The 19,113-nt window shown below is 34.4% G+C and overlaps 1 protein-coding gene across 2 annotated transcripts in view; it reads left to right on the top strand.

The window, feature by feature from the left end:
* The window catches only part of KLHL1 (kelch like family member 1), a 340,926-nt gene that overhangs the window by 197,983 nt on the left and 123,830 nt on the right, over positions 1–19,113 (top strand). For both annotated transcript variants that reach the window (XM_026493388.4, XM_026493389.4), the window contains one exon: positions 842–1,054. In XM_026493388.4, the coding sequence (XP_026349173.2) occupies positions 842–1,054 (213 nt within the window). The remainder of the gene's footprint in view (positions 1–841; positions 1,055–19,113) is intronic.

A 19,113-nucleotide genomic window follows, 5' to 3' on the forward strand; every position in this document is an offset into this window, starting at 1 on the left:
AGAGTAAGTAATAGTGACTAGAATACAAGAAAGGTTAAGAAGTATAGTCTTCAACTGAGGAAGAGGTCAGATCACAAATAATTAGTGTTCTAACCAAGAGATTTGAACCAAAGGACAAAAGGGGACCAAACCAAACCAAGGAAAAACTTTATAGAGGAATGCCATGAAATTTATGTTGTAGAACTGTCATTCTAGCATGAGTATAAGGATACAGTAAAGAGGCTAAGAATAGAGTCAGGCAGAGTAATTAGAAGGTTATGGCAGCAATCTAGAAGAAAATAAATGGGAATCTAAATTAAGCCACAGAAATTGTCATGAAAGGAGGGAGGTATGAGAGATAATAAAAGGGTGGAACATATGTGCTTTTGCGACTTCTATGGCCTATCTGTCCTGTTTTTTCCCTTCTAAATAAACGATGATACACCTTACAGTGTTTCTTACTCCCTGTGTAGTCTGGCTCCCCTTTTCTGATTCATCTGTATGTAGTCAAGCTTTAAAAAATTTGAAATGCTATTCTCTTCATAGTCACCAAATCTTACATAGCAGTCCACTTGAAACTTGAACATTTAATCACTTAGTACATTCTGCCTGCCTCACAAAGCTCAACATTATAATCCTCCAGTTATTACAAGATCTGTGCTGTCTCTGATACATTTACACTTCAATTACAATTACGATGCTTTCATTTTAACAGCTTCCAGTTTCTGAAGGATTAAGTCTCAAGGATTATGTTATAATGAGAACAAAGGTTATTGACGACTTTTCTCATTTCCTTCTGAGATGCTTTCCCAGCCAAATCAAAGTGAAGCCAAATTTATGCCAAGATGTTTTCTCCCTGCAGGAAAACATAATGGAAGTTATGCGAAATCAAGAGTTTTTACTGCTTCCAGCTGAGGAGCTCCATAAACTCCTGGCCAGCGATGATGTAAATGTTCCTGATGAAGAAACCATCTTCCATGCATTAATGATGTGGGTCAAGTATGACATGCAGAGGCGATGCAATGACTTGAGTATGCTTCTTGCCTTTATAAGACTGCCGCTGCTTCCACCACAGGTAACTGTAAGCGAGGCTGTGTTAGCAGCTACTCTGCACTGAAAAATCCTATGTTAAAAGTAACATCAAAATCTAACTAAAAATAATAATAATAATAATTTAAAAGAACATGTAATAATACCCATAAAGCATTTGGTAAAATAACAATTTTCAATTAATACACGTTATGGTATACACATCCGCACATGCACACACACTTGAAAGTGGAAAGTCCCTAAGTTTTATGCCTCTCCATTACCATTTTCTTACAATTGTTTAGTTCTTTAAAAAAAAGTAACATCACAACCCATTTACTCTTCTTCACATTTTTGTTTTTTAGGTTTAGTCAAATAATCTTTTTTAGGAAAATTTGGTGATGGAAAATGACGGGTAATAGGTCTGAAGCTCATCTCTGCCACATATTGACTCATGCTCATATGACTAGGAGAATGTCACTTAATTTCTCTGATATCCAGTTTCTTCATCTATAAAATAAAATTGTACTACCACACAAAAGTTTTGTGAGAATCAGATTAGATAATACATGTAAAGTACTTAATATTTCAATACAGTAACTAGAAGATTTTTAAAATGTTGCAATTAATTCCCTTCTTCCCTATTTTGGAGATCAGTGGATCTATCTATTCTACCTATTTATCTATTTCTATCTTTATATCCTATGATGCAATAATATGATCATTCTCTGGTGAAAGCACGTGCTTGGGTTACATTTTAAGACCCAATACACAGGATTTCAAACCTCAATAAATGAATAAGACATATTACTGAATCATACACAATTATGAAGTAACAGCATTTAGCAGTTGGGATTATGGAATCTTTAATAATTGGAGCTAAGGAGAATCAAGACACTAAGTGAACCAACCACCTCATTTTACTGATGAGTTATGTAGGACAGGTGAACTGGTAAAAACAAGTTTATTCAGCTTGTAAGAAGAGTAACTATTTTTCTCTGATGTAGAGTCTTATGTCTTAAAGTTGTGATGTTGCAAAATTATCTATGCACAACAATGTTAATCTGGGTTTTTGCCTTCTCAGGCTATCCAGAAATAAGCTTGAATGTAGCTCTTACCTCTGAAATAATAGATAAAATTATGTGTATACATTTTGTCTGGGGGATGGGAGGGGCCTATAACATTCGCCTGATCCTTCCCTTGGCTCCATACTACCATCAGCACTTTCACTAATCCATATATTACTAAGAATGTAAGCTAGGGAATTAGGACATTGGGAAAGAATGACAGACAAGTACATGTTAATAAGTGAAGTGAGAATTATGGTTATATATTAAGATTGGAAAGTTAAAAAAAACAACTCTGTATCAAAAATTGGGAAAACAAATGAAGCTTTATAAATAAAGGAATGATTGTGTTTCATTTGGCTGCTGAAATGAATAAAGCAGTAAAAACAGAGGAGAAGAATTTACGGAAGTCCTGCCTAAGCAAATTATATGAGCTTATCTTAACACCAGCATCTTAAAAAGGAAGAGAAATGCATTTAGGTAATTAAACAAAAAATAAATTGTGAAACCAAGCACTGGATTTTTCTGAATCTTCCATCCTAGGTTCTGATGCCAGATATCCTTAGAGCCTGGGGATCTTCTCCCAGAACAGAAATGGCCAATGAACACTATTAGCCAGTAATAGGTAGACAGCCATTAACCATTGATAGATGCTGTGGCAATTGGTACCTTTGACCATTGCCCACCCCTTACAACTGTTTGCTGAAATGTGGGGAGCTTTTGGGCTTATCATGTCATATGTGAAGAGTCAGAGTTTGACTTCTTCTTTGCCAATTTGAATGTCTTTATTTGTTGTTGTTGTTGTTGTTGCCTGTTGCTGAGGCTAGGACTTCATCCCAAAATTGTTAGAACTCATACAGCAATTCAGCAACGTGTTGGGATACAAAATCAATGCACAGAAATCAGTTGCATTCCTATACACTAACAATGTGACTGAAGAAAGAGAAATTAAGGAATCAATACCATTTACAGTTGTACCCAAAAGCATGAGATACCTAGGAATAAACCTAACCAAAGCGGTAAAGGATCTGTACTCTAGAAACTACAGAACACTTATGAAAGAAATTGAAGAAGACATAAAGAGATGGAAAAACATTCCATGGTCATGGATTGGAAGAATAAACATTGTTAAAATGTGTATGCTGCCCAGAGCAATCTACACATTCAGTGCAATCCCTATCAAAAGAACATCGACATTTTCCACAGGGCTGGAACAAACAATCCTAAAATTTGTAGGGAACCAGAAAAGATCCTGAATAGTCAGGGGAATGTTGAAAAAGAAAACCAAAGCTGGGGGCGTCACAATGCCCAACTTCAAGCTATATTACAAAGCCGTGATCACCAAGACAGCATGCTACTGGCACAAAAACAGACACATAGGTCAGTGGAACAGAATAGAGAGTCCAGAAATGGAACTTCAATTCTGTGGTGACCTAATCTTTGACAAAGCAGGAAAGTATATCCAATGGAGAAGAGACGGTCTCTTCAATAAATGGTCCTGGGAAAATTGGACAGCCACATGTAGAATAATGAAACTGGACCATTCTCTTACACCATTCACCATTCACAAAGATAAACTCAAAATGGATGAAAGACCTCAATGTGAGACAGGAATCCATCAAAATCCTAGAGGCACAGGCACAGGCAGTAACTTCGTGACCTCGGCCACAGCAATTTCTTGAAGACACGTCTCTAAAGGCAAGGGAAACACAAGCAAAAATGAACTTTTGGGACTTCATCAAGACAAAAAGTCTTCTGCATGGCAAAGGAAACAGTCAACAAAACTAAAAGGCAACTTACGGAATAGGAGAAGATATTTGCAAATGACATAACAGATAAAGGGCCGCTATCCAAGATCTATAAAGAACTTATCAAACTCAACACCCAAAAACAAATAATCCAGTCAAGAAATGAGCAGAAGACATGAACAGACATTTCTCCAGAGAAGACATACAAATGGCCAAGAGACACATGAAAAAATGCTCCATATCACTAACCATCAGGGGAATACAAATCAAAACCACAATGAGATACCACCTTACACCAGTTAGAATGGCTAAAGTTAACAAGACAGGGAACAATGAATGATAGAGAGGATGTAGACAAGGGGAACCCTCTTACACTGTTGGTGGGAATGCAAGCAAAGCAAGCTGGTACAGCCACTCTGGAAAACAGTATGGAGTTTCCTCAAAAAGTTAAAAATAGACTTACCCTATGACCCAGCAATTGCACTACTGGGTATTTACCCCAAAATCCAGAAGGGGCATCTGCACCCCAGTGTTCATAACAGCAATGTCCATGATAGCCAAACTGTGGAAGGAGCCGAGATGTCCTTCAACAGATGAATGGATAAAGAAGATGTGGTTCATATATACTGGTTCATATATACAACAGAATATTACTCAGCCATCAGAAAGGATGAATACCTACTATTTACATCAATGTGGATGAAACTGGAGGGTATTATGCTAAGTGAAATAAGTCAATCAGGGAAAGACAATTATCATATGGTTTCACTCATATGTGGAATATAAGAAATAGTTCAGAGGATCATAGGGGAAGGGAGTGGAAACTGGGAAGAAATCAGAGAGGGAGATAAACCATGAGAGACTCTTGACTCCGGGAAACAAACTGAGGGTTGTGGAAAGGGAGGTGGGTGGGGGATAGGGTAACCTGGTGATGGGCATTAAGGAGGGCACATGATGTGATGAGCACTGGGTGTTATATGCAACTAATGAATCATTGAACACTACACTAATGATGTACTGTATGTTGGCTAATTGAATAAAAAAAAAAAAAGAAATGTGGGGAGCTTGAAGTTAAACCAGTGGTCAAAAATCATCATGGATATAAAAAAAAATTATAAATAGTCGGACACATAACGGAAGAGGCCAAGAATGTGACCAGGGCTCAATCTTTTCACAATATGCCTTTCCTTAATACACTCTTCCCCCACTCTTCTGTCATCAAAAATGGGAGATGCGCTTATACCTGTACATCCATCTATGCTATTCCATTAGAACAGACATGTACATCCTATTGACTTGTTACTAAGGCTACCCAGTACAAATGGAGTTTTAATTCTTATTGGCTCAGCTGCTTCATCTTACTTAGTGAAACAATATTTATTAACATTAGAAAATAAGATATCATTTTTTGGTGTAACTAGCTAGTAAAAGACTTTTTTGTTTACTCTTACTACAGCATCTAATAGTCATAAATATAGCATGTGTCTATTTTCTATTTCTTATTTCTCAAATTAGGGGCATTAGAAACATAACTTTATATATAATTTCAAATTAGTCATGTAGGAAGACAGAGTAAAACATTTTCTGTTCATAAAATATTTGGGATATAAGAGGGGCTATCACTTCCTTAACTAATATTAATGAATTACATGTTCTTATAAGCATTTCTACCCAGATTTTGAAGCTTCCTGTAAAAAAATTGGTGAAGTAAGAACAGGGAAATAGGAACTAACATGCTTTTATTTCTTTCTTTAGTTACCAAACATAATATACTTTGTTTCATTTAATTTCTGTATTATCCCTAAATAGTAAATATTATTATTACCATTTGACAAATGAACAAATGGAAAATCAACACAATAGCCATCTTCCTATTAAGTTGTACAGCTCAGATTGTGCTCTAGATGTATCTGACATTAATGTGGTTCTTATTCCACTGAGAGGAAATGAGTGCAGTATTTACTTGTACGGTTGGCATCAGATTTAATTCAGTGTCTCACTAGAGCTAAAAAAGAGTTTAATCAAGTCTAGGATTTTCCAGCCTTTTATGTGAACTTTCAAAGTGGCTAAGCATCTTATATTCCTTAAGAAAAGCTATTATGATGATCAGGAAACACCTTTTTCTTAATCCTGGAGCTATTAAATATAGGTTTTGCCCCTAATATATATTGCTTGTGTGCACGCACTCTCCTTCTCTCGCTCTACATATGTGTGCATATATATATGTATATATATTTAATAGTTATATAAAATGTAATATTATATTTTAAAGTACTAACGATATTTAAAAGAGGGAGAGTCTCCATTTTTCTCGTGAGGTAAGAATTTACTTTCAAAAGGAAAAAATAAGTAGGCTAATTTTTGAAGGAGACTTGAGAGAAGAATTTGGCTTATGTTTTTGTAAGATAATTCCTGTAGATGTAAATGATAGGTTTCAGGTAAGTGAGAGAACAATATTTGGAAGACCTGTTGTGAGCTGCTTATAATGTTGTTAAGCAAAACATAACAAGTACAGACCGGGGCAAGAGTAGAAAAGATGAGATTTAGAGATGCTTAAAACAATAAATAAATAAATAAATAAATAAATAAATAAATAATATATGCTTCCAGGATAGAGTTAAACTAAATGACTGTGAGTACTTCTATAGCTATGAGTTTCTAGTTTCTATTTAGTAAATGCATAGAACAATTTCTAGAGCTCAAAAAAAAAGGTAAAAATAAACACAATGACAGAGATTTAATCAACAAAGAAAACATGTTAAAAGATTGATTATTGTCAAATAATAAATCTAGGCTATGGTAATAGTCTTCTCTTATACTCATTGGCCAATTGACCAACTTGACTTAGGTGGATTTCAGTTTAATCATTTATCACAATCTTCATTCTCGTTTTTTTTTTTTTATTACTACACCCATTATGTGTATCTGTGTTTAGTTATTTCTTAAATTCACAAGAGAAAATCTATTCTGATATTCTTTGTTATTTATAAATTATGGTAATTTGGTGTAGAAAAATATGAGGCTATAAATTTTGGTAGACAGTATGGATTTTAGTTGAGAACAATAGTAGACAAAATGAGCTTCAGAAAAGAATAAAAGAAGAGACATAAAATGACTCAGAAGTGAAATGTCTATTTTATCCTGTATTGAAATATAACAGCTAACACTGAAATAAATTCAGTTGGCTTTGCTGCATAGAAGACCAGAGGAAAAGGCAAAATGAAAGAAATACATAATTGAGTTATAGTCTAAGAAATAGTGAATGACTTCTATTATCTTTTTAAATAAGTGAGGAATAGAATTTTGCATAATAGTTTCTATGTTTTTCTTGAATACCCAGAGGTTTAAAAATTTCAGCAGGATGGAAAAAATGTGGAAATTTCATTTTAGAGAGTGAGTGATTGTATAAATATGCAGACACACATACACACACACACATCACGGAGGTTACCCAATTTGACTTAATCATTTTTCGCTATTTTCTCTTACAAAGATGCAACACAAGAATATAAGTTGCTATGCAATAAGCATGTTTTAACATTATGTAACTATCATTTCCACTGGTTTTAACTGGTTTCACAAGATGTATCCTTGTAATATGTACATAAATATTTATTTATTATATACATACTTTAAAAGTACACATAACTATCCAACTTTTGGTGGGTTCTTTTCTAATGCTTGGTCTGGAAAGTTGAAGCATGCTGTTCAAAAATCAAGGGAATTCAATGCTATATATAGTCAAGCCAAAAGGTCCTTAGGAAAATTCAGTTTTATCATAGTCAGGGATTATTTAGAAGGTTAGAGATATACAAATAAACTTTGCTTCCTATCTTGGAATTGGTATTGTTTATCTCTTTTGAGGCAACAAGGATAAAGATTTCTCAGGTCTTGCAAACCAGAATACCTACTGACTCTTAAAAGAAATATGTAGCAGTGTGTGTGTTTATGTGCATAAACATTTATTTTCTGCAACAAAATGTGAAAGGAAAAAAAAACATTTGCAATGAAACAACAAATTATTGCCTAAGCTTAGAGGAGTATAGTTTACTTTAATAATAAAAAATAGCAAAATAACAAGGAAACTCAAGAGTGTAACTTAAGGAAACAGATATTACCTCTATTTTATAAGAATAAATTCATTCTATGCAAAGCTGTAATTAATTTATCCCAAAATATTCTTTATGTAATACTAGCAACATGAGAAGGGAGAAGTTATCAACATATTTTATTCCATTGGAAATATGATAGTTGATCAGATAACAGTGACATAGACTCCACTGTCCATAAAAATTATAGCCACAACTAAAAACCCTAATGAAAAGCAACCAAAGTGACAAAGAACAAATCAATATAAAAAGAGCATTCATAAATCACAATGTAAGATATACAAATAGATTATACTCCTGAGTAATTTGTATGTTTTGTTTTGTTTCACTTCTCCAAAGCAAGCATAGGTAAACTACTCCCTGATAAATCTGACAATATTCCATGTTTGTCAGTATTAATGTGTATTATGTATATTATTTTTACAAAGGAAAAAGAAACAAAAAAGAAAAACTTTTAACTCTTACAAATGAGTAAGGCAAAAATTAATCAAACACATTAACACAGTCTATTACTGGTCTTTGTTACTTCTTAATTTGTTTTTGTTCTTTTTTTTTTTCTCTCTGATCTATTCCTGTCTGATTAATTAATGGTTATAGCAGGCATCATCAAAGAAATAGTCTTCTCCACAAAACTAGACTATAATAGCTTTTAAAAGTGTGGAATAATGTTATTCTTCTCTAAAAGAAACTTGAGGAGCACCTGGGTGGCTCAGATGGTTAAGCGTCTACCTTCGGCTCAGGTCATGATCTCTAGGTCCTGGAATCGAGCCCTGCATCGGGCTCCTTGCTCAAGTCTGTTTCTCCCTCTGCTTCTCCCCCTGCTTGTGTTCTCTCTGTCTGTCTCTCTTTCCCTCAAATGAATAAATAAAATCTTAAAGAAAATTTAAAAAATAAAATAAATAAAAGAAACTTGAGAAACAGTGTCTTTAAAACAGAAACGCACAGTCAATATATACTTCTAAAATCTTACAGATTTACCTTCAATACTATTTAGTTTCATGATCATTTAACCCATGATGACATTCACAGTTCAGGTTACAACATTAAGAAAATACAAAAGCTTTTTATTTCAACAGTTTTTGTCAATGAGATATGATGTAAATTATGATATGCACAAGCACAAACTCACACATACACACATTACTGTCTTCGGTAAAGAGAGTAGAGAAGTTGGAACCTAATCTGAAAGCCTTTATTTCTTGCTGCAGGGCTGTAAGAGTCTCTGCTTGTGTCAAGGGCTGAGCCTACTGCTTGTGCTTTGTATCCCATCTGTCTTGCCACTGAAATTTCTCTACATCGATGATACTTCTATGTTTTATACAGTCAATTTGTTCCATATTGGATCATTCTAATTAACTTGCAAAGATTTATTGTTTCAGACATATTAAAACAAAACTCCTCATATCCCTACCAACTGTTCCAATTCTGTTTCCTTTTCCTGCAAAACATGTAGTTATTATTTATAGTTAATAAACATACTTACTAATAGTCATCATTCTCTCGTCAATCCACTAAAATCAGTCCTTTGAACTCTTCAAAATCACCCAAAACCTCCATGCTGTCATATTTTTCCCCATCTCACTCATTTTCATCTTACTTGGCTTCCCAGAAGCTTTGACAAAATTGATCTGGCCACTCTGACCCAATTGTTATTGCTAATTTTTTTCTACTCTTTGATGTTGCAATGCCCCAGAACACCGTATTTTCTCCATAAAGAATAACATTCTTCTATATTTTTAAATACTATATAGGAGTCAATTATAAATTCCAAGTTTATATCTTTAGCCCTAAACTCCTCCTGAGAGATACATACACATACCCAGTTAACAACATGACATCTCTAATTAAGATACCCAATAGCCATTCAAAACTTCACATGGTCAACATGGAAGATTTCAAAATCCCAAGACTTCCTCTCTGTCCCCCCGCCCCGCCCCACCCCATGATCAGTAAACAGCACTACAAACCATCTAGTTGCTCATGCCTAAATTCTAGAATTACTTTTAATGCTTTACTTTGCATTGCATTTAATATTCAATTCTTTTGGCTGTATTCTAAACTAGACCCTAAATCTGTTCTTTTTTTTTTTTTTTTCCCAGCCTTTCTACAGCTCCATCCTAAAATAACCCACCACCATCTTTCTCAGGCACTATTAGAATAGTCTCCTACCTGTTATTCTAACTTTTATGCTTAACTGTAGCAATAATTTCTAATTAGCAACCAGACAGAACTTTTGAAGTATGAATGTGTTAATTTCAAACTTAAGATTTATACCCTTAGGACAAAATCTAATATCCCTGTCCTACAAGGTATATATCAGTACCATGATTACTACTTCCCTGACCTAATCTCCTCTTAGCACTTAGTATCTTCTAGGTGCACTGATATTCTTTCTGTTTCTTGCACAAGTCAGGTTTATTTCTTCTCTAGCGTATTGGTACTAGCAGATTCTGGGGGCTAGAATCAGTGGCTGGCCAGTGGAAGAAGATGGTGGTGATAGGAATAGTCTTCTTAGGTGCAAGCAATGAAAGGGGAGGCATCGTTTATAGATAATTAAACAATACTAAAATGGCTGAAAGTCTGCTTTTAGTGTTTCTATACTTTGACAATTCTGTACAATGCCATTGATAACATAGTCCTACCTGCTGGGATGAACTGCCCACCACACCCTTTCTCTGGTCCTCTACTGCCTAGAAGATGTCCACCTTTATCATAGCATGGCCTACTCTTTCTAATTAATCACATGCCATATCCATTGTGTCCTGTTCTTAGCACTTTCACCTATTTTCTTGCTTAGTTTTAGTCTGTTTTTATCTATTTCCTTATACTTTTCAGAAAACCAGACTTGAAGTTCTTGTTCACAAAGTTCTTGGCATAATTGGTACTCAGGAAGCATTCGTCAAATCAACAAATGAAAAAGTTTATTCTAGGTCTTAGGAATTTTAGCTTCATTTTACCATCTGTTGATATATGAGTTACCTGGAATGAGAGAGAAACCTTTAATAGTATGTTATGATGGAGCTAACAGCGGGTACTAAGAACACAGTCATAAAGAGCACATGATTCAGACTTTACTAAAATTCCCTTATTGAATGGACAGTGGGAAGGCAAATTAAATAGAATATTCTCTCTCATCTCTTTGCTTTCTTACTTATATTCATAGAACATGAATTCATCAGAATCCTCTAATTCAATGAAGTATTTAAAAATAACTTGGCTACAAGAAAAATTTGTTCCATTTTCATTGCTAACATAATAAATCAGAAAACAAAGTCCATTTCATGAAAAAAAAAACCCTAAACTTAAGTCAGTTCATAAGCATTTTTGTATATATTAAATAATATACATAGCATTTACCAAGAGGCCACACAGTGCAAAAACAATTATTTTTCTCAGTTAAACATTAAAGAAGAATTTCATTTTTTATTCATGCCTATTTTATGTAACAATGATAAAATTAAAGGATATAATAATTTTTAAGAGAACTAACAAAAATTGTGGAACGTTTGTAATGAAGCAAAAGCTATTTAAATCATTAAACCATTTCCAGTGACTTTAATTTAGGATTTAGGGAACTCAATTAACTCATGAAGCTACTTTAATATTTTAGTAACTGAAGTTTATAGAGATGAAATCTGGTGATTAAAATAGGATCCTTAGACTAAAAAATACTCTTAATCTTTGGGCACATCTCATAGGTAAAGCTATAGTAGAGGAAATTTACCTTGATCCAATTATAAAATTATTTCAATAAATAATTTACTTAGGGCTAGAAATAATATATACGTTCCTACATCCCTTGTCAGCATTGCTATTTTTATAAAATATTTTTGCTTATTACTCTTTGAGGAAAAGCAAGGCGGCCTGTGTGGCTGAAGCAGAGTGATCCAGGGGGTGAGTTATTAGAAAAATTTAGAGAAGGTGAGGATATAAATCATTGAATGGCTTGTAAGCAATTTTAAGGATTTTGGTATTTCCTTGGAGTGTAATGGAAGCCATTGCAGAGTTCTGAGCAGAGGAGAGCTTGATCTGATGTACACAAATAAATGGACTCTCTAATTGCTGTGTTGAGAGAATACTGCAGGGAAACAAGAGTAGAAAATGGAAATCAGTTAGGAGGTGATAGCAATAGCAGAGGTGAGATATTTGAGAAGTCAAATAAGAGTAATAAGGTAGTAACAATGAAGATAGTGAGAAGTGTTTTCATTCTAATTGTATTTTAAAGTACAGTCGATTAGATGGGAGAATAAGAGATAAGAAAAGAATCAGAGATGGTGCCAGGTTTTTTGGCTTGAGCCCCAGTTGAGGAAGGATACTATGAAACACTGACTTAAAGATTTCTTTGAAGTCTTGAAGTGGAGATGTTGGGTGGGCAGTTGAATGCATCATTCAGGTGTTGTGGAGTTTTGCTAGGAGATATAAATTAGGAAACTGTTGGCATATAGATATAATTTAAAGCCATGATATGAGATAGTATCATCAAAGAAGTCAGTATACATAAATACGGAATGAGAATGAAGAATGATATTCTGGGCACTGAAATATTACCAAATTAGAGATAAAAAGGAAGAACCTAGTAACTGAAATCAAGACACTAGTCAAATAGAATAAAAACCAAGGGAGCTTGCTGTACAGAGATTTTAGGGAGTAAACCATCAGAGAGGACTGAGTGATCAGCTGTATCAAATGCTGCTGAGAGGTCAAGTAGAATGATGCCCGATAATTGACTTTTGAATTTAAGGATAAGAAGGTCATTGGTAACTCTGAAAAGATTAGTTTCTGTAGAATAGAGCTAAGCAATATGGGAAAAATGGAATTTAAAATAATAAATACATAGAATTTTTAAAACTGCAAAACTGAACAGAAAAATTAGTCCGTGGGTAGCTAGGTTTGATCAGCCAGAAGCCAATGAAGAGAAACAAAAACACAGTGAAATTTTAACATGGAAAGTTTATATAAAGAATCATTAACTATAAGAAGGATTTGGAGTAAGGAAAAATTAGAAAGTGGGAAGTTAAAAGAACTCTAAAAAATATAGAAATAGCAGATTTCCGAGGCGTACCTCAGAAACATCATGGTTTTAGTTCCAGACCACCTCAATAAAGTGAATATGACAATAAAGTGAGTCCAGTGAATTTTTTGGTTTCCCAGTGCATATAGAAGTTATGTTTGCTCTATACCATAGTCCATTAAGTGTGCGATAGCATGATGTCTTTTAAAAAATGTACATACCTTAATTAAAAAATACCTTATTGCTAAAAAATGCTAACCTTCATCTGAACTTAGAGTGAATCCTAATCTTTTTGATGGTGGAGTGTCTTGCCTCCATGTTGATGGCTGCTGTCTGATCAGGGTGGTAGTTGCTGAAGGCTGGGGTGGCTATGGCAATTTCTTGAAAAAAGACAACAATGAAGTTTATTGTATTGATTGGCTTTTCCTTTCACTAATAATTTCTCTGTAGCAAGCAGTGCTGTCTGATAGCATTTTACCCCCAGTAGAACTTCTTTCAAAATTACAATCAATCTTCACAAACCCTGCCACTGCTTTATCAACAAAGTTTGTGAAGTCATACTCTAAATTCTTTAATTCAACAGTCTACACCAGGAGTAGATTCCATCTCAAGAAACCATTTTCTTTGTTCATCTGTAAGAAGCAACACCTCATTCTTTCAAGTTTTATCATGAGGTTTCAGAAATTCGGTCACATCTTCAGGCTCTACTTCTAATTCTAGTTCTCTATCTGTTTCTACCACATCTTCAGTTACTCCCTCCAGTGAAGTCCTAAATCTTTATTTTGTAACAAACACAGTATCTCTAAGCATAATAAAGCAAAGCACTATAAAACAAACATGCCTGTATAAGAAGCAGCGACTTACTACCTTAGGGCTGAGATAGAGCACCCAAGGAAGCACCCCACTGGAGACCCAGATCTCCTTGAAGAGGGTACAGCCATGGCTAACTGGATGGCAGTGAAATCAATGTGGTGCAGCAGTGGCAGAACTTTCTGGAAACCTGTCCTTCAGAACTTACTAGAAAACTTCCCTCTAGGTGTCCCAAAATAAGGCCAGGATGTCTTATCCTGCTACAAAATCAGCTGAGGGGACTTCTGGGGGAATCTTCTAGGTTCTCCTGGCCCCCATGCTCTGCAGGAGGCAAGCACTAGAGAAACTGCATTCATTGCAGGAACCTGGTGAGTAGGCACGCTCAAACCAGGGAGCAAAATCTTTCTCCCTAAGGTGTCTCTCCAGTGTCCTCTACTGACAAAGCCTATCACAGTGCTATCTGGCAAAGAAACAAAAATATTTAAAGGGCCATTTTAACATCCATTTTCACAAAACAGTTGAAAAAGATCATTCTGGAGCTGAGGGTCAATAAACTGATAAACAAAACAAAACAAAAATAAATTAGTAAACACCAAACTGGGGTGGGGGGCAGATCAAACTTGTTTGCATACTCACAGGTATGATTCTGCAGAGAGGAAATTTGATAATTTAAGGCAGGGAGGCACACTTGGAATATTTTCTTTGAATGTGCTAGAGTAGGGTAGGATTTCATGCACAAGTGTATAGATTAGCTTTAGAAAACAGGATTGAAAAATTATCTATGAGAACAGGTGAAAAGCAAAAACGTGTCTACAGATCTTGGTAGGTGAGCAGATGCAATGGTATAAATGAGTGGTTATTTGGATCCTATTTTTGACTCTATATTAAGTCAGTGTTTGATCATGGAAAGTTTGTTGAATTTCATTGGGCCTCAGTTTTCACATCAGGACAAGAAGATGGAAATATTCTTTCTGTCAGTAACATTGCATGAATGAAAATAGGTTTTTATTTCCTAAGAATTGATGCTTATTCAATAAGTAACTGACATAAATAATTTTATAGAGAATTAAGATATGTATGCCTCCCCATCTGGAAAAAATAATTTTGACAATGTCTCAAACCTCTCATGAAATTTCATTCAATAGACAACAAAAAAACTTGAAGAAATTATTGCTTACCAAGTAAATGGTCTTTAGTGAAATATAGATTCCTTCCATTGCAGTCATTTTTTCCCTAATAATCATCATTCCCAACTTTTAAATGACAAAAATCTTATGACTTAAAAAATAAACTGCTTAAAATTACTTTGCAAACTTGTGTAATTTAAATCATTCCTAAGAGGAAAGGAAGGAAACTATAAGCTATGTGAAGGAATCACAAGTGAATTGAATTTTATCACAAGTGTATTGAAATGACTACTACTATAATTTTAATTTCCAAGAGTATCAAATAAATAAGTTTATTATTATAATGACTCTGAAAATGGAAAAATATACCCCCCAGAGAAGAGCAATTTAACGTTAATGACTATCCAGAGAATCAGGCAAATGCACTCTTTTCCATTCTAATTAAATGGCAAATACCTATAGATACCCAGAATAAAAGTTGTTACTTTAGTAATATTCAAAAAGTAACAGTACACTGTTAATGTTAAAAAATGATAAATACTTGTATGCTATTTTGCATAACTATTCAAATTTATTGGAGTGATTTTTTTTTCAAAATATAAAGGTAAATTATCTTAGAATAATGTTATCGGTGCTATGTACCATGAATTTCATATTCTATCTATTAAAAATGGTGCACATGTTAATTTAATATTTCCCACAAATATATCAAATTTTCCTATTCAGTACTCCTGATAAATTGGAGAAAATTTTATTTACTTTTTATGTATTCAGTCTTAAGTTAATGAAAACAATTCTGAGTTTGCTATTATCAGAAATTCTTGGTCTTCTTTAATTTAACTTCATCAAGTAGAATTCATTAAGTGGGCATATTACTTTTTCTTTTTAATCCAAACAATAATTTATGAAACATGAGTGTGATTTTTTTGAACTTTGTTAATTTGAGGTTACGTTTACTCCAGTATTTCCTACCCACTATTGGCTTCCTTATCAGGCCAATTCAGATCAGCTTAGAATTTATTTTTCCATAATCACCAGGGAAAATATGTGAATGATCACATGACGCCATACTAAAATGTATATCTACCTTACTTTCACAGATTTCTATTGCAGAAAAGACCTTCAAAACCAGCTCCCTAATATTTTGCAGGTAGAAATTGAGGCTCTGAGAATTAAAGCAGACTATTTTAGATAATATTTTAAATTTAAAAACTCACTGATGCATGTACAATGGAAGTTAGGAATTCTAACTCTCAAAAAAGACATTTTTCCACCTGTGAGAGTAAGCTTTCAAACAAACAAACAAAAAATATTTTAACTCTTTCATCTGAGCATTTAGCACCTGTTGAGGTATAAACTGTCATCATGACACCTAGAGCAGAAAAGACAACACAGACTCTGAACATTTCAATTTTTCATGTTATATCTCAGGTAGAGAGTTAGATAATTTACCACAAAGCCTAATTTTGTTGCAATTCAAAGAAAAATTTTTCCCTGAACAAATAAGTAACAAATAGTTATATTTCAGGTATGGAGCACCTGGTTGGCTCAGTTAACAGAGTGTGCGACTCTTGATATAGGGGGTGTAGGCTCTAGCCCCACCTTGGCTGTAGAGATTACTTTAAAAAAATAAAATCTTTAAAAAATAAAAATAAATAAATAAATAAAATCTTTCAAGTATACTTTTGAGGACTTGTTTTTCCACTAAAGAAACTATCTATATTTGGCATGAAATAATGATGTAATAAAAGAGATGTTTAAAGATCAAATTTAATTATTAATTTTAAAGCAAAATATTTACTTTTATTTTGAAGAACAATTAAAAAATAAAAATCATGTCAACTGAAAAATAGCTTTTAAAAATAAATATTGTAGGGGCGCCTGGTTGGCTCAGTGGGTTAGGCGTCAGACTTGATTTCAGCTCAGGTCATGATCTCTGGGTGGTAAGATCCAGCCCGAAGTTGGGCTCTGTGCTGAGCTGGAGTCTGCTTGAGATTCTCTCTCTCCTTCTGCCCCTCCCTTATATAAATATATAATGTAAGTCATCTTACATTCTATCCATGGACAAATAGTATTTTAAAATATTCATCACAAAAGTGTTTCATGTTAAAAAAAAGTTTATAAACCCATCTTGTGGGACACCTGGGTGGCTCAGTTGGTAAGTGTCAGCCTTTGGCTCAGGTCATGATCTCAGGGTCCTGGGATCGAGCCCTATGTTGGGCTCCCTGCAGCAGGAAGCCTGCTTCTCCCTCTGCCTGCTGCTCCCCTTGCTTGTGCTCTCCTCTCTCTCTCTGTCAAATAAATAAGTAAAATCTTAAAAAAAAATACCATCTTGCCATATCCCTTAACCCCTTTAAAATTTTGTAATACCGATTGTCATAGTAATCTCTCTCTCTCTTTTTTTTTTAAAGATTTTATTTATTTGACAGAGAGAGAGACAGCCGGTGAGAGAGGGAACACAGCAGGGGGAGTGGGAGAGGAAGAAGCAGGCTCCCAGTGTAGGAGCCTGATGTGGGGCTCCATCCCAGAACGCTGGGATCACACCCTGAGCCAAAGGCAGACGCTTAACGACTGAGCCACCCAGGCGCCCCTATTGTCATAGTAATCTCTTAATAAAGAAACTCACTTAAACTCATGGCTTTTCTGAAGAAAACTTACTTCAAGTAATGGCCATTAAAGTCTCATGGAAAGAATGATCTACAGAACACACTAGATGTTCTGGGTTATTATTATTTTTTAAAGTTTTGGAATTCTTAATGACAAAAGTTAATAAATAATAGATTTTCATTTAGAGTAAATTATCCTAAATTAAAGGCACTCTATGTGTGTTTATATTTAAAGAAATAGGCTCTCTTCCATTTCTATGAGTCCATCTACCACAGGGTAACCTGCAAAATTGGCTTTGCTGAGCTGGAAAAGCAGCATATTCAGTGAATTCAATAAGCTGACCTATAAAGACCTGGAAATAGAGTCATAAATAATAATGAGTGTGTTATTCTCAACTCAGTCAGCTGTGGGGGTTTTCCAAACCATTAAACAACTTCCCAATTTGCTACAAATCAGCATAAGTGTTGTACTCTTTTCAAAAGGAAGCTAGAATAAGAAATGGCAAGTATATGGTAAGAATTTAGGGAGTGATGAATATTTAATCACAAGGAACACCTAAAATCTGGTTACAGTGAGCAGTCACTCATAACATTCATCTATTATAAAAATAAAAGATGGGATTTTATCTTGACCATTAGATTTCACCTCATGCTAATATTCATACTAATGCTCATTATTTTCTGTATATGCTAAAATATATATAAAATTGGGCAGATAAATAAGTTATGCCTGAAATATAAAGATCGATTTGAATGGTGAATCCCCATTTCATCTGATTGGTCATTTTTTTAGGAGACTGGAATGGCATCTTGTCCTGATGTCATCTCCATAAACAAAGACTAGATATGTGTTATCTCTTTAAATAAAATCCTTATTGACAGCTATTGTCTTCTTATTCCATGTGTCACCAAGCTCTTTTTTTCTTTTTCGTAAATGTGATGCTTTAAAATGTTTTAACCTCTTCTTTCCATGTATGTTATCAATACCTTTAGATTAGACCTTATCATTCTTTTTTTTTTTTTTTGCAATGAACTCAATGGTAATTATCCAACTCTAGTGACCTCTTTCCCCACCTACATCCATTCTTCACAATGCCTCCAGAATGAATTTTTTAAAACACAAATTCATTTTATAGATATGTTCTATTGATTAAAAGGCAAATCATACACACATGCAACAGGGAAAACAATAAAAATTCAAAATGCTACCATTAATACCAGAATCAGTCATTTGGTGAAAATTAGTCTAGAAATCTCTTCATTTATTCATTCATTCACTCACTCACTCACTCCCTCACTGGTTTCATAAAGACTTTCTAAGTGTCACCTGTATGCCAGGAGTATGCCCTGTGTGTTTAGCATTGAATCAAACAGACCGCTTTTTACTCTAATGCAGCTCACATTTTAGCAGGAAGGGGAAGACAGAGTGGAGGGGGGCAACAGTCATCAAATGAACCATGCATTCTTTGAGTAGAGACATAAAAGAAACCATGCTTTGAGTAGAGACATAAAAGAGGGAAAAAGCAAATAGCTATGAGGCAAAAGAGTGTTCTAGGAAGAAGAAACAGCAAAGAGGCCAAGGTAAATAGAGTTCTTTGGACAGGGTTGCAGGGGTGCAGACGATGAG

Source organism: Ursus arctos, unplaced genomic scaffold, assembly GCF_023065955.2.
Source record: "Ursus arctos isolate Adak ecotype North America unplaced genomic scaffold, UrsArc2.0 scaffold_10, whole genome shotgun sequence".
Classification (NCBI taxonomy): domain Eukaryota; kingdom Metazoa; phylum Chordata; class Mammalia; order Carnivora; family Ursidae; genus Ursus; species Ursus arctos.